This window comes from Cibotium barometz, chromosome 17 (genome assembly GCF_041138505.1).
Source record: "Cibotium barometz isolate CiBa-2024 chromosome 17, ASM4113850v1, whole genome shotgun sequence".
In the NCBI taxonomy this organism is placed as follows: Eukaryota; Viridiplantae; Streptophyta; class Polypodiopsida; order Cyatheales; family Cibotiaceae; genus Cibotium; species Cibotium barometz.
This window is the reverse complement of record NC_141062.1, coordinates 24441413-24454792: the sequence shown is the minus strand read 5'-3', so window position 1 is coordinate 24454792 and position 13380 is coordinate 24441413. Positions and strand designations below refer to the sequence as shown.

Here is a 13380-nt window from a genome sequence, read left to right as displayed (position 1 = left end):
AATGCTGGAAAAACAATTTCCCCAGGGTTGTACTACTGAGGCGATGATGTAGGCCTACTTACTTTTGGGATATCAGATCTCATGGGATTAGTCCAATTTTTTATGTGAAGATGAAAGATGGGATTTTCTTTGTAAAATTTTAAATGAGATTAAAAAGAAGTAGATTAGTGTGGGTGTGATATAGGATAGTGGGGTATTGGGGGTGATATATGATTATGTTTGACTTTGAATAGTTAATATAAATACTTTATTGATAAAAAATAAATAAATCCATATGATTTCTCTTTTCTCTCCTCTCCCTCTCCTTGTTCCAAAGTTAATATGTAATAGATACGGACTCCGGAGGCACCCAAAATGCACACTTATACAAACAACGCGGGTCACCTATTTGTGGCTCTCGCTCAGTTCCCAGTTTCTCTGAGGAGGCTATGGCGATGGTGGTCTCCCTATGCGCTTCCTACTTCCCGCTGCTTCCGTCTCTCGAGGTCAGTAAAACTCTATGTTTCCATGCAGATCATTCAATTATACGTCTGCCATCGCCACAGCTTGCAAAACGAACCCTTTCACACAAGACTGCCGTAGCTGTTCCTTAAAAGACCAGCTTCTATATCGCACAGTTCACTTATAAACTTACTCTTATAACAAATAATACACGGAGAGAAGCAAGGTTTGAAAGATCTACGAGCTTCTATTTGATGCTTTTCTTGCCAGCTGCCGTTTTAAAGAATGTTTCGAATCCAGGCTTTCGTAGGTTCTATTCATCCGTCAATAAGCCAATGGAGATAAACCCTAGATACATGTCAGTGAACATTATATTAGTGTAAGAAACCTGGATTTGAAGCTGGAACAGCGAAATGAGTTCATCTCGTACATAGAAAACCTTAGAGTCTATGCCTTAGATTTAGAATGGCTTTAATTAAGGTTTTGAAGCTCCATAAATCAGGTCTTGGCTCCCTACTGCATCATAAAACCATATGTTAATGTGAATAAACTGCCTATGAATGGAATGAAACCACAGACTAATCTTGTTAAACACATGCTGAACCAGGATTTGGAGCTACAACGCTCTAATGGCTTTACTATTGATTCAACCAAACATGTGGAAAACCCAACCTCGCTGCTTCGATTGTTCCTGCTGCAAAATGAGGTGTGGAACTCAATGAAAGTCATATATTTCACCTGAAACAATATGCAACTTTGCAGTTCACTCAGTTGTTTCCTGTTGACGTTCATTGTGAAGGATGGATATTCAAACCTTGGATGTGAAAATCAATGCTGTGGTTTCACATTCCTCGAGGTGCCCCTTCAGTTGATATTCATCGGTTTTGAATATTTTTTAAATTTTTTGGCATCATATAAACTTAGTTCTTCTAATTAAATCTTCCAGCACTTAAGATTATTACTCTATATAAGCCTAAAACTTTTAGGTTTTACTTTCAGGGAGCATATAATGCGTTGAAATGGTCCAAAGTAGAGCACAAAGTCTTGAGTTTGGACATCCTTTCAGGCTTAATGAAAGCTCTGTTACACTTTGTAAGGTTCTGGACTAAAAGCAAATACACTGGTGTAGTTTTGAGTGAGAAAATCTTGCTGAGTTTTTGTTTGTGTGTGTGTGTGCGAGAGAGAGAGAGAGAGGGAGAGAGAGAGAGAGAGAGAGAGAGATCTTAAAACCTTTTTAAATACGGGGATTCTCACATCATGTATGCCACAGGCCAGAGCATCCATCAAGAGCTTGGAGGAAAATCCAACTATTGATTTGAGGAGGAAAAGTCAAAATAGTATGTGCCTTGTCATCACATAGCATCTATCAACTCATTTAGTATGGAGATGAAGAAACAATGGTGCATTGAATGCAGACCTCCGTATCTGCATATTTTACCTTTGTCATGGCCTCTCCATTACCGAAGGAAATCTGCATGGAGCTTTAGAGCAGGCATCACAAGGGCAGAAACTTGCAGTTAATGTTGATGGCGTGCGGTGGCTGGGTACAGTCATCTTTTCTCAGTTCAATTTTTGAAGGTTCATGTCAGGCGACATCAGAGATGTTGGCATGTTACTGACAGCTTCAAGTTTTTCTCACGTGAAGAGCTGAAGACTGCAGTAGCAATGCTTCTCTGGAAGATACTACAGTCTGTGGTATCAGCATTCAATGCTGATCAAGATGTGAAGGTAGCAGGAGCGCTCATAAGAACAGCAGCCATTGCATGTTTAGTTCATCAAAAGTGGGTGCGTTAACAAGCCACATCAAAGCTCTGTGCTGCAGCTTGCTAGTCATGTAGGACATATGTTTGTTTTTCTCCTGTAAGTACTCAGTTTGATGTTTCTGAATTTGATCTGCATTTGCATAACACTGGTGTTTGTTTAGGGTGACCGAGGAACACCTTCAAAAACTTCTTTACAGAACCTGAGAAAGGCTCTTATGGGCATCTTATGCGATCCCTTTCTCCACCCTCTAAGTTTTGCACCAGAAGTTACTCAACAAACATTTGGCTTGTTAATCAGTCTCTGTGCAGAGCACAAGCATTTGATCTCTTTCTTGGTATTGATTAATCTGGCCTACTATAGCGCACTAATTTTTTCAATGCATTTTTTGCGGAACAGCGTGTATGCTTGGATGATGGATGTTCTCAATGAGTAGTCATTGCTCTCGTGATGTTTTATTGTAGGTTGATATGATTGCGGATATGAAGTCACTGGAGCACTCAGTGGGGATAGCTTTCTTGGTAATCTTTTAATCACTATTTGTTTAGTCAAAACACCTTATTTAGAAAGGGATTCAGGGAAGTGCTTCCCTTAACACTTATTTCATGTTCTTGTTTGTACTCATGCAAGATGGCTTCAACCATAAATCAAGTGCTCTTTCACACTCTGCGCACACGTGCGTGTAGGATGAGGGATAAGTTAAGCAATCTTGTTGTTGTTCTCAGAGTTTGAATTAATAGATGCTTATACACCAATAGGTTTTTTGTGTGCTGTTATAGGTCCAAGTAGGGGTTTTCGTGTCAATTAAATAACAAAGATTATTCTTTACTAAGGTTAAGAACCTATCAAAAAGCAATTAAGAATGCTAATTCAAGCATTCAAATGAAGCTATTGTAATAGAAATCAGCAGAGCAACTGTGAGTGCTAGTGATTTCTCTTCCTTAAACCTTTCTCCTTACAACAGCTTACAACAGCTAGGGATTCCTTCTCTCTCTCTCTCTCTCTCTCTCTCTCTCTCTCTCACACACACACACACACACACACACACACACACACATACAGCGCAGCTACCAGAACCCGTCTGCATGGCAGCCAATTCTGCAGAGCAGCTGACTTGGGGTTATTTAACTCCACACGATTTTTCTGTATGTTTTTGGAATTCTCTTTCTTGATTGATCATGTAGGAGCTTGGATCTCAGCTCGAATTAGGACCCAGTAGTTGTAAGTATGTCCATTCTTTTATCAGTCTCCCTCTCAGGCTGCATTCACCATCTAGAGGTGTAGTTTTTGAACCTTGCTTTGCTATACACCAGAGGGCATTGTTAAAACCTCTCTTTCTGGCTTCCTCACAGGTTTGTATAATTGTCTATTTTCAATCAAGAGATCTCAACATGTCAACTTCTGGCTAAGAGGTTTTAAATTCAATAATCATGGTTGTGCAGTGTGTGTAGGGCCAGTTCCCGGTAGACATTATATGCATGTGACAATCTGGAGTTGCTTTTACTCCATCGCATGGTTATGTATTCGTCTACAAGGATGAACATTCTTGTGTGCTGTTTTTCAGTCAAGAGTTGTAGATGGCATCAGAGAGAATTTCAGTGCTGCATTAAAAGGGAAGGGAGCTCAAATGTATGATGAAGTTGGTAAGTTTCCGAAAAGTATTGATGGGTTATCATCCTATAGCAGGTGTGGAAGAAGCTTCAATTTGTTTGCTCACAAGATTGTGTCAATGTAGATTTTGCATTGACAATCATTGCAGACTTTGCTCTCAGAAAGGATGCTGTCATGATCACAGGGCTCTATTTGGGTAAGATTCAATGAAATTTGATGCTTTCAAGTCATTGATTGTTTGACAAGATCAGCAGTCATTGATTGCTTGACAAGATCAGCAGTCATTATCTTGTCACAGGGCAGTTGCTTTCTATTCTTCAGAGTGATCGTGCAGCAGTCCGAAAACATTTATTTGATCTCGTTGGGGGGTGCCTTGCACACTATCATCTTCTTTCTTCTGACGACCAGCAGGCTCTGGTTACTTTGCATTCATTCCTTATGCGTGACCGGGATGCAACCTGCAGATTAAAAGCTTTGACATACATAGGCACAAACTTGAAAGGAAATACCTTCACAGATGCAGAAACCTGTTACACCTTCATACTTTTGGTACTGAAGAGGGTTGCAGACAAAAGCAAAGTTGTCCGGCTGAAAGCACTTCAAATCTTGGAAGCTTTTCTTTCAAATCTTTCTGTGCCAGATGCATCACAAAGTCCAACTTTGCCAAACCATATAGAAACAGAATTGGTTACAAAAGTCTCAAAGCTCTTGTTGATTACTTCAGATTCACCACATTTTTGCAGAGAAACTATTGAAGCTGCAGGAAATGTGCTTTGTTCAGCATGTCTAAGGGGACCTTCCATGTTAGAGCCTCTTGATGTGCTTTTAGGTTCAGAACATAGCTCTGCAAGGCTCCCAGTCATTTTGAAAGTTCTACATTTTCATCTCAATGGCTATGAGCAATGGTTACAGTTTCTTGCAAGCAGATCAGAGGAATCTGTCAGCGGTGTACAAAGATTTTTGATTGCAAGTCTGGATGAGCAGAAAGCATTTGCTGGCAAGTTCCATGACATGGTGAAGAAAGCATTCTTGGGACTAGAATTCCGAGAATCGAATGATTTAATGCTCTTAGGCTCTCTCAGACTGATTTCTCTGTTGATATCACTTAACGATGCTAAAGTTCCCAATTTGCAAGAAAGGTCCAGGGCTCTTGTTGCTATCTTGAGTAGGTACATCAGGGAGTTTTGCAAGCCATCTACAAGTGAAAGACATATTGAAAAATGCATCATCAAGTGGGTCTTAAAGGTCAGCATTGAATCTTTTTGTGCGTGTGTGTGCACGTGGTATGTTGTGCATGAATGCGTTTTTGAATCAGTTTATTGTTTGCTCTCTAAAATCAGATCTAATTTCTCTTGTATAGGCCCTGGCTGCCATGTTCAAGGATAAAAGGAAAATAATCACTGGGGATATAATACAAGTCCTTGAGGAAAAGCTCATATATATCTATAGTGAAGGAATAGAAGGCTGTATGGACTGTATCTACAGTATGAAAAACCCCTATACTTTGACCAAGAAGATTCTACAAGCTTATGAAGAGAAGCTTCAAGTTCTGGATTCTCCTCAGCCTTTGAAACTGCTTCGAGGATACCTTGTGTTTATTGGGGACTTGTCAAACAGCTACCAGTTTGCTTGTGATGCCTTCATCAAGTGCCTCAGGGAGGCACAAAAACTGATATCTGGACCCGCTAGCTGTGATGGCACTTTTTCAGACTTTAATTATTTGCAGCAGGAAGAACAGAAGGCACAAGAGGAAGGTCTGAAATTGTCATAGATAAGAACATAACATATGTGATAATTTATGCTGCTGATGGCAGTTATTATATACGTAAATGAGAGTTGATGAAGCCATTCTCTCTTAGTCTAACCCATAAACCCTCTGATTATCAGATGCAGTCCTCAGGTTTGCTGGTATGCTACTGGATGGTGACTCTGTGCCTGGTTGCTATGTTCCTTTTCTTCAGAAGCTGGCTTCAAGTGATACAATACCAGCTTTTCTGAGAACATCAGCAATTCAGAGCCTTGGACAGTACATGCTATCCAATAGTGATTTGGCAGAAAAATACAAGGGCACACTTGAAGCATTGCTTCAGAGTGAGGTGCCAGAGATAAAACATTCTGCAATATACCTGGCCGAAAAGCTTATTATGGCATTCCCAAATGATTACTTGTCTGTTCTTACACTGATCTTGCCACTACTTCAGGATGACATGGTTAAGGATGCAGCATTTAATGTCTATGCAAATCTCATTTTGGAGAAGAAATTCAAGCTAGATGTGCTATTGGGACCTATTTGTGACGGTTTGTGTGATGATAATGAGAAGATTAGTGGCATTGCGATCTTTCTGCTGAAAAAGCTTGTTCACGATGCCGGCAGGGCAAAGTACAAGCTCGTGATAAGCCTCTGGAATCATTGCAGGAATGCAGAAGCCCACAGGAAATTGGCAGGGGTGCTTGTAGAGAATGTTTTGGATGCTACTGACCTTCAAAGTGATGAGCTAGCATCTTCAGCCCTACAGATTTTGGCACTTGGACAGAACGGTGTATCCTTCTTGGCTAGTTTTTTGCACCCTTCTTATAAAGTACTTCAGACCTTGGATTCCTATTTGAGCAGCTGCTCACCCAAAGTAAATCTGAAGGGGGACACAGTAGCAAGCGAGTGCTTGGCTCAGTTTGTTAGGAACTGTAAAAGACAAAAGGCTACCACGGCTGCTGACAAAGAGCTTGTAGGGAGGCTCCTGGAAAAGCTGCAGACCAAAGGCTCGAGGAAGCGGAAAAGCCAGATATCGTCCTTGAAGACGGAAAGCACCTATACTTCATTGGCGGATTATGAAAAGGCTATTGAAAGCTTCAAGCAATGTGATATCACTAGCAGTCTGTGGGAACTGTTAAGGCATGATGTCTAGTATTGAGTTCGGACACCTCCTGGCCTGCTAGTTTGACACTTCCCACTCCAATTTCTGTACAACTCTCTTGGCTATGCTGGTTCAAGAATAGAGAAAAACCGTGATCATAATCATAAGTTCAACTAATGCAATGTACAACTTAGGTTGGTTTTTGTGCCACATGGCACTTTGAGAAAGCACAATAAAAGAGAGCACTGAGAAGTTGAAATTGGAACCCTTTCCTTTTTTGAGGGTGTCTAAATTCTGGTCTCTCGGGTAATCGCCCATGTTATAGTCAAAAATGGGTTTTCTTGTGAACGTGGAATCAGTGGAATCCGAGACTGAGCATCAAGGAGATTGACTAGACACGAGTTGTAAAAGGTAGACCCTCAGGAATGCCGTAGAACTGTGGGAAATTACAGAATGGACAAATAAAGTTTATGTTTCAAGGCAAGCGTGTGGTAGCAAAGGGCAGCACATTTAATTTAATTTTTTCACACTGCATAAAAGATGATAACAATAGGTGTCTCATTAACTATCAATATTTGACTTTCAATAGGAGTTCTGAATATGTATTCATCTTAAAAGAGTGTATGTATACGTTATGCATATGTCCATGTATACACACAAACCGAAACAGAATCGCCAGGGAGACTAGGGTCTCGACACACTTTCTTATACCGTGTATTAAGAGCATTAAACATGGCCACAGCCACAAAGAACTTGCACAATGGACACAACACCAAGGTTGGAAGGTTTTGCTTTTTCCAAGTATATGCTTTGGGGGTTTTCTTAGTTTTGGGCTAAACCAGATTATCCACGTACGGTACCATATCATCATAATCATATACAATGAATCCATAAATCTTGGTCTCATGAAACTTAGTTGATATCCTATACGGGTCTTGATTCTTTCCCTTAATGCACATAGGCCTCCATTTGCCAATAATCATATGTTGAAATGCCAAATAATAACCAAGACAAAAATCCGTGTAACCTCAGCCATAAAGAAGATGATACAAGTCTGTACATGGTCCAGTATGAAAAGTATATGAGGCTTGTAGGGGAAACACTTGGTATCCGATAGAGTTGGTACAACACTTAGGACATTTGGTACAATCGGTACATCAAGTATAGTAGTAGCAGAAATGCTTCTGGAACACCGAGCTATCGATACATGTGAATAAACACCCTCCAGACTACAGAGTGAACACCTTGCACACCGCGCTATCTATGCATGTGAGTGGACACCCTGCACAGTGAACCCTGCAGAGTAAACATGATATTTTATGGATCAATGATTTTCTTTGGAATTATTTGAGTGGTCAAAATGCCTATAAACTATGTGTTGCAGAAATACTTATGGAGCACCGAGCTATCTATGCATGTCACCTCTCCTCTAAGGCGTGTGGTGACCAACATGGAGTGCAAGTGGTAGAGTCTTGACTTGAACCTTTTGGCTCTTGATCGACACATGTTTGTGTGCCTTGGACCTTTTGGGTCTGGATTGGCACATGTTTGTGTATCTTGAGCTTTCGGGCTTTGTATTGGCACATGTTTGTGTACCTCTTGAGAGAGCCAGGCACTAGTACAAAATCACTAGTGTTGTGTATAGTCTTGGAAGGCTAGTGGCGCGCTCTCCCATAGAGAGACATGGTTTGGATATTTGTATTATGGAGGCTCATTAGTCTTGCCTATTCATTTGGGCCATGGCTATGATATCTAGATTTATGGGATCGTTTTATCTCGCCCATTTATTTGGGACATGATTATGATATCTGGACTTACGGGATTGTTTTGGCTTACCCATTTATTTGGAACATGATTATAATATCTGGACTTACGGGATTATTTTAGCTTGCCCATTTATTTGAAAATGATTATGATATCTCAACTTATGGGATTGATTTTTCTCAAGCATTTATTTGGGCCATGGTTATGATATATGGACTTATGGGACTGATTCCTTTCACCCATTTAGTTGGGACATGATTTTGATATTGGTATATTATGGGGACTTAATTAGTCTCACCCATTTGGGACATGGATTTTTTTAATTATATGAGAATGTCTTGTCTCACCCACTTGATGGGACATGATTCTATCTCTTGCAATTATATTTGGGTTTTATGAGAATGTATAGTCTCGCCCACTTGATGGGACATGATTCTATCTTGGATATATGGCTTTAATTCTAAAGTTGCGGACAACTTTTAAGAAGTTGGGGGAGATGTCACCGGCCTAGACATATAAAGGGTCTAGTGGATTCCAAGATGCCCACATATGCATTAATGTACAAGCTTTGGGCCTCACACTTGTCACCTCAGCTCTCCACTTGTCATTATAGCTTTTACTTGCCATGTTAACTCATGAGAGCCCCAAATTTATAAATTGGAGCCCTCTCTCTTCATTGAGGCAAGCTCTATTGGTGCAAACTAGCCTCTACACTACTTCACTTTCCTCTACAAAAGGATACTCTACCTCTCTAGCTTTTCTATGGCAGTATTCTTGGTACGTCCAAGTGTACTTGCCAATGTACTTATTGTACAAACCATTGTACTTCCTATATCAATCATCGCACTTGCTATGCTAACCAATTTCACTTATTGTGCCAACTTCTGTACTTGTATCAACTGTACCTGATTCCCTTAATGTTGTACGAGCTTGATGTACTTGATATACCAAGTGTACCAAATACCCTAAGTGTTGTTGCATACACATAGTTTATAGGCATTTTAGCCACTGGGATAATTAAAAGAAAATCATTGATCCATAAAATATCATGTTCACTCTGCAGAGTGTGTTCCTTGGTGTTCACTCTTTGCAGAGGGTGTTTTGTTCACTCTGCAGGGTGTTCACTCTTTGCAGAGGGTGTTCACTCTACAGAGGGTGTTCACTCTTTGCAGAGGGTATCACTCTACAAGTTGTTCCTTGGTGTTCCTTGTGCAGGAGGGTGTTCGGTGTTCACTCTATAGGGTGTTCTGTTCACTCTACAAGGTGTTCACTCTAAAGGGTGATCTGTTCACTCTACATGGTGTTCACTCCGTAGGGTGTTCTGCTCACTCTACAGGGTGTTCACTCTATAGGGTGTTCTGTTCACTCTAGATGGTGTTAACTCTATACGGTGTTCACTCTATACGGTGTTCACTATAGAGGGGTGTTCACTCTACAAGGTGTTCAATAAGGTATTTACTCTATAGGGTGTTCAAGAATGTGTTCACTCTGTGTTCACTCTATAGGGTGTTCAAAGTGGAAAATATCCTCCAAGCAAAAAGAGCTAGAGCTCTCCGTAACGCCTAACCCGCCATCGCCCCAACCTCGCGTGTTGTGACTATGTGTAGCCCCCTGATCCTTCGCCTCTTCCCCCTATGCGAAGCCCGTGGCCTCTCTCCTGTGCCCCCTTGGCCCTCCTCGCCATCGCCTCCCACTTGCCTGCCCTTGGCCCTCCTCGCCTTTGCCTCTCACCTGCGCCCCTTGGCCTCCTCGCCTTTGCCTCCGACCTGCCCCCCTTTGGCCATCCCCGCCTTCACCTCCCTTCCACCTCCATCTCCACCTTCCTCGTCACGTTGCCCCCTTGCCTTCGCCCCTCTTCGTCTTTCCGCCTCTCCCCGTGATGCCCACCTCCACCTCCATCTCCACCTTCCTCGTCACGTTGCCCCCTTGCCTTCGCCCCTCAGAGAGGAGCATTTTTGCAGGGGCCTATCTTCTCTACAGTAGCTACAAGAGAGTGCACTAGATAGCTCATGGATTGAGAGTCAGCTGGTTGTGCCACCTATACAAAGCTCACATCCATAGAGGAGTGGAGGGTGGAGAGTACACATACCATGCTAGAGCCTCTTTTTGAATGCACATGGTCATTGGGGATTTCTTTGAGATTGTAGCCCCCCCACATGTGGAGAGATGGTATCCACAAGCTGTGAGGCTAGGATGGATCCATTGTTACAGACCCTCCCATGTGAGAGCCATTGCTAGAGATCTCTCTTTTCACACGGGTGCCCCATTACTATTCGGGTTGGTAGAGTTGGCAGGGGACATGTTCACTAGGGATTTCTTTGAGATTGTAGCCCCCCCACATGTGGAGAGATGGTATCCACAAGTTGTGAGGCTAGCATGGATCCATTGTTATAGACCCTCCCCATGTGAGAGCCATTGCTAGAGATCTCTCTTTTCACGGGTGCCCCATTACTATTAGGGTTGGTAGAGTTGGTATAGCCACCAACATTAGATACTATAAATAGGAATCTAGGCCTTAGCCATATTCATTCATTGATCAGTCAATCATCCTCATAGATTCATTGAGAGCTCAGGACCAGTCCTACCATTGAGTATCTCCATTCAGCATTGTATAGACTTCATGTTAGTAATACATGGTAGATTAGATCATCTCTTTCTACTGAGCATGACGAAGAAGCAATTCATGCATGGGTTTGTCTTTGATTAGGCACTAATCATAATCAATCAATTCATAAAAATACTTCTGTAAGCACCAATATTACACAAATAGTAACTTTTCCCAAACTCGACCTTGTGTACTCCTAAATATAGGGGCTCTACACTATCTAAGCGGTCAGTGCTGCACAGGGATGCTTGAGAAGAAAATATATTAGGAGGTTCTAGGCTTTGATATCAACTGCAAAACACTTGTGCCTACGTGCTAGGGTTTTTAGAGATAGAAAAGAGTGCAGCGGAATCACACATATACGCACACGAGTCCTAAACTAGTGTTTGTATCATGTAGAAGAAAGAAGTAATACAAGTGAAATTCAAGTATAAAGGATGGTGATTGTGAAGAGTAGCCATTTGTTGAAGATCTACTTGGCCCCCATGCTCTAAGAAAAATGCTTTTTAGAGAGACTAGCATTGAGAAAATGTAGATGATTTTGACCAAAATATCAAGCATGTATACATATGCACATTAGTACTAATTTGCTTGCATATGGGATTGCGACGTGTTAAGAGGACTGCCCACCCCACCACCCATGACAAGGACCACTGGTTGATTGTCATGTGGCACGTGCCTATCTGCCTATCATGTGACACATTTGTTGCATGCTCATCTGATTGCTCCTCTTGTTCATCGCACATGTTTTCAACACTATTCCTTGATGCTCGACTTTGAGAGATGCATCTTGAATGCTCGTAGGTGTGTCACACAAGATGAGTCGTTGCTTTTTATGCATGCAAAGAACCCTATGTAAGGGATTGGTGTGAAGATGCATATGTGGGATAAAGGCAAGAACTGCAAAGTGTTCACTCTACATGTTGTTCCATATCCAATGTGTTCTCTTCCCACCTCTCCTTTTTTGTTTATAGGCTATAGGGTGTTCCTCTCTAGGGAGTTCCTCTCGATGCTCCACTACTACAGGATGTTTAGGGTGTTACTCTACAAGGTGTTCACTACAAGGTGTTCACTACAGGGTGTTCACTACAGGGTGTTCACTACAAGGTGTCACGGTGTTCACTATTACGTTGGGGCGACATGGTGTTCGGTGTTCATTACAAGCTTTTCACTATAGGGTGTTCACTGCAGGGTATTCACTATACTAGGGTGTTCAGTACAGGCTGTTCACTATAGGTTGTTCACTATAGGGTCTTCACTGCAAGGTGTTCACTGTAGGGTGTTTATTGCAAGCTATTCACTATAGGGTGTTCACTGCAAGCTATTCACTATAGTATGCTTATTGCAAGGTGACAAGGTGTTCACTATAGGGTGACAAGGTGTTCACTGCAGGGTGTCAGGGCGTTCACTACAAGGTGTCAGGGCGTTCACTGCAGGGTGTTCACTACAGGGTGTCAGGATGTTCACTGCGCAGGGTGTTCACTACAGGGTGTCAGGGTGTTCACTGCGCAGGGTGTTCAGGGTGTTCACTACAGGGTGTCAGGGTGTTCACTGCAAGGTGTTAGGGTGTTCACTACAGGGTGTCAGGGTGTTCACTACAGGGTGTGAGGGTGTTCACTCTAGGGTGTCAGGGTGTTCACTGTAGGGTGTTCACTACAGGGTGACAGGGTGTTCACGCACGGGGTGTCAAGATGTCCTGGTGTTCACTATAGGGTGTTCATTGCAGGTTGTTCACTATAGGGCATTCACCATAGGGTGTTCATTGTAGGCTGTTCACTATAGGTTACAAGTTGTTCACTACAGGTTGTTCACTGCTGCAGGGTGTTCACCTACTACGGGTGTTCACTATAGGCTGTTCATTGTAGGGCGTTCACCATAGGGTGTTCATTGGAGGCTATTCACTATAGGTTGTTCACTATATGGTGTTTGTTGTTCACTACAGGGTGTTCACTGTAGGTTGTTCACTATAGGGTGTTCACTATAGGGTGTTCACTATAGGGTGTTCATTACAAGCTGTTCATTACAGAATGTTCACTACAAGGTGTTCACTATAGGGTGTTCACTACAAGGTGTTCACTATAGGGTGTTCACTACTACAGGGTGTTCACTACCTACAAGCTGTTCATTGTAGGCTACAAGGTGTTCATTGCAAGCTGTTCACTACTACAAGCTGTTCACTACTACAAGCTGTTCACTACAGGATGTTCATTTCAGGCTGTTTACTATAGGGTGTTTCACTACAGCGTGTTCGCTACACAGGGTGTTCACTACAAGGTGTTCACTCTACTGCAGGGTGCTCACTACAGGGTGTTCAGTGTAGGGTGCTCATGTTCAGTGCAGGGTGTT

General features: G+C 42.1%; 1 protein-coding gene across 1 annotated transcript; it reads left to right on the top strand.

Annotated features, from left to right (window-relative positions):
- Nucleotides 1-303: 303 nt before the first annotated feature.
- LOC147629810 (uncharacterized) lies at nucleotides 304-6923 on the top strand. Its single transcript, XM_086811334.1, has 14 exons — nucleotides 304-485; nucleotides 1049-1147; nucleotides 1241-1297; nucleotides 1441-1533; nucleotides 1712-1778; nucleotides 1857-1985; nucleotides 2087-2226; nucleotides 2366-2539; nucleotides 2667-2723; nucleotides 3767-3845; nucleotides 3938-4009; nucleotides 4112-5058; nucleotides 5174-5567; nucleotides 5701-6923. Exons 1-14 carry the CDS (start codon nucleotides 429-431, stop codon nucleotides 6714-6716), a joined length of 3381 nt encoding a protein of 1126 aa, XP_086667460.1. The 5' UTR covers nucleotides 304-428; the 3' UTR covers nucleotides 6717-6923.
- Nucleotides 6924-13380: the final 6457 nt, after the last annotated feature.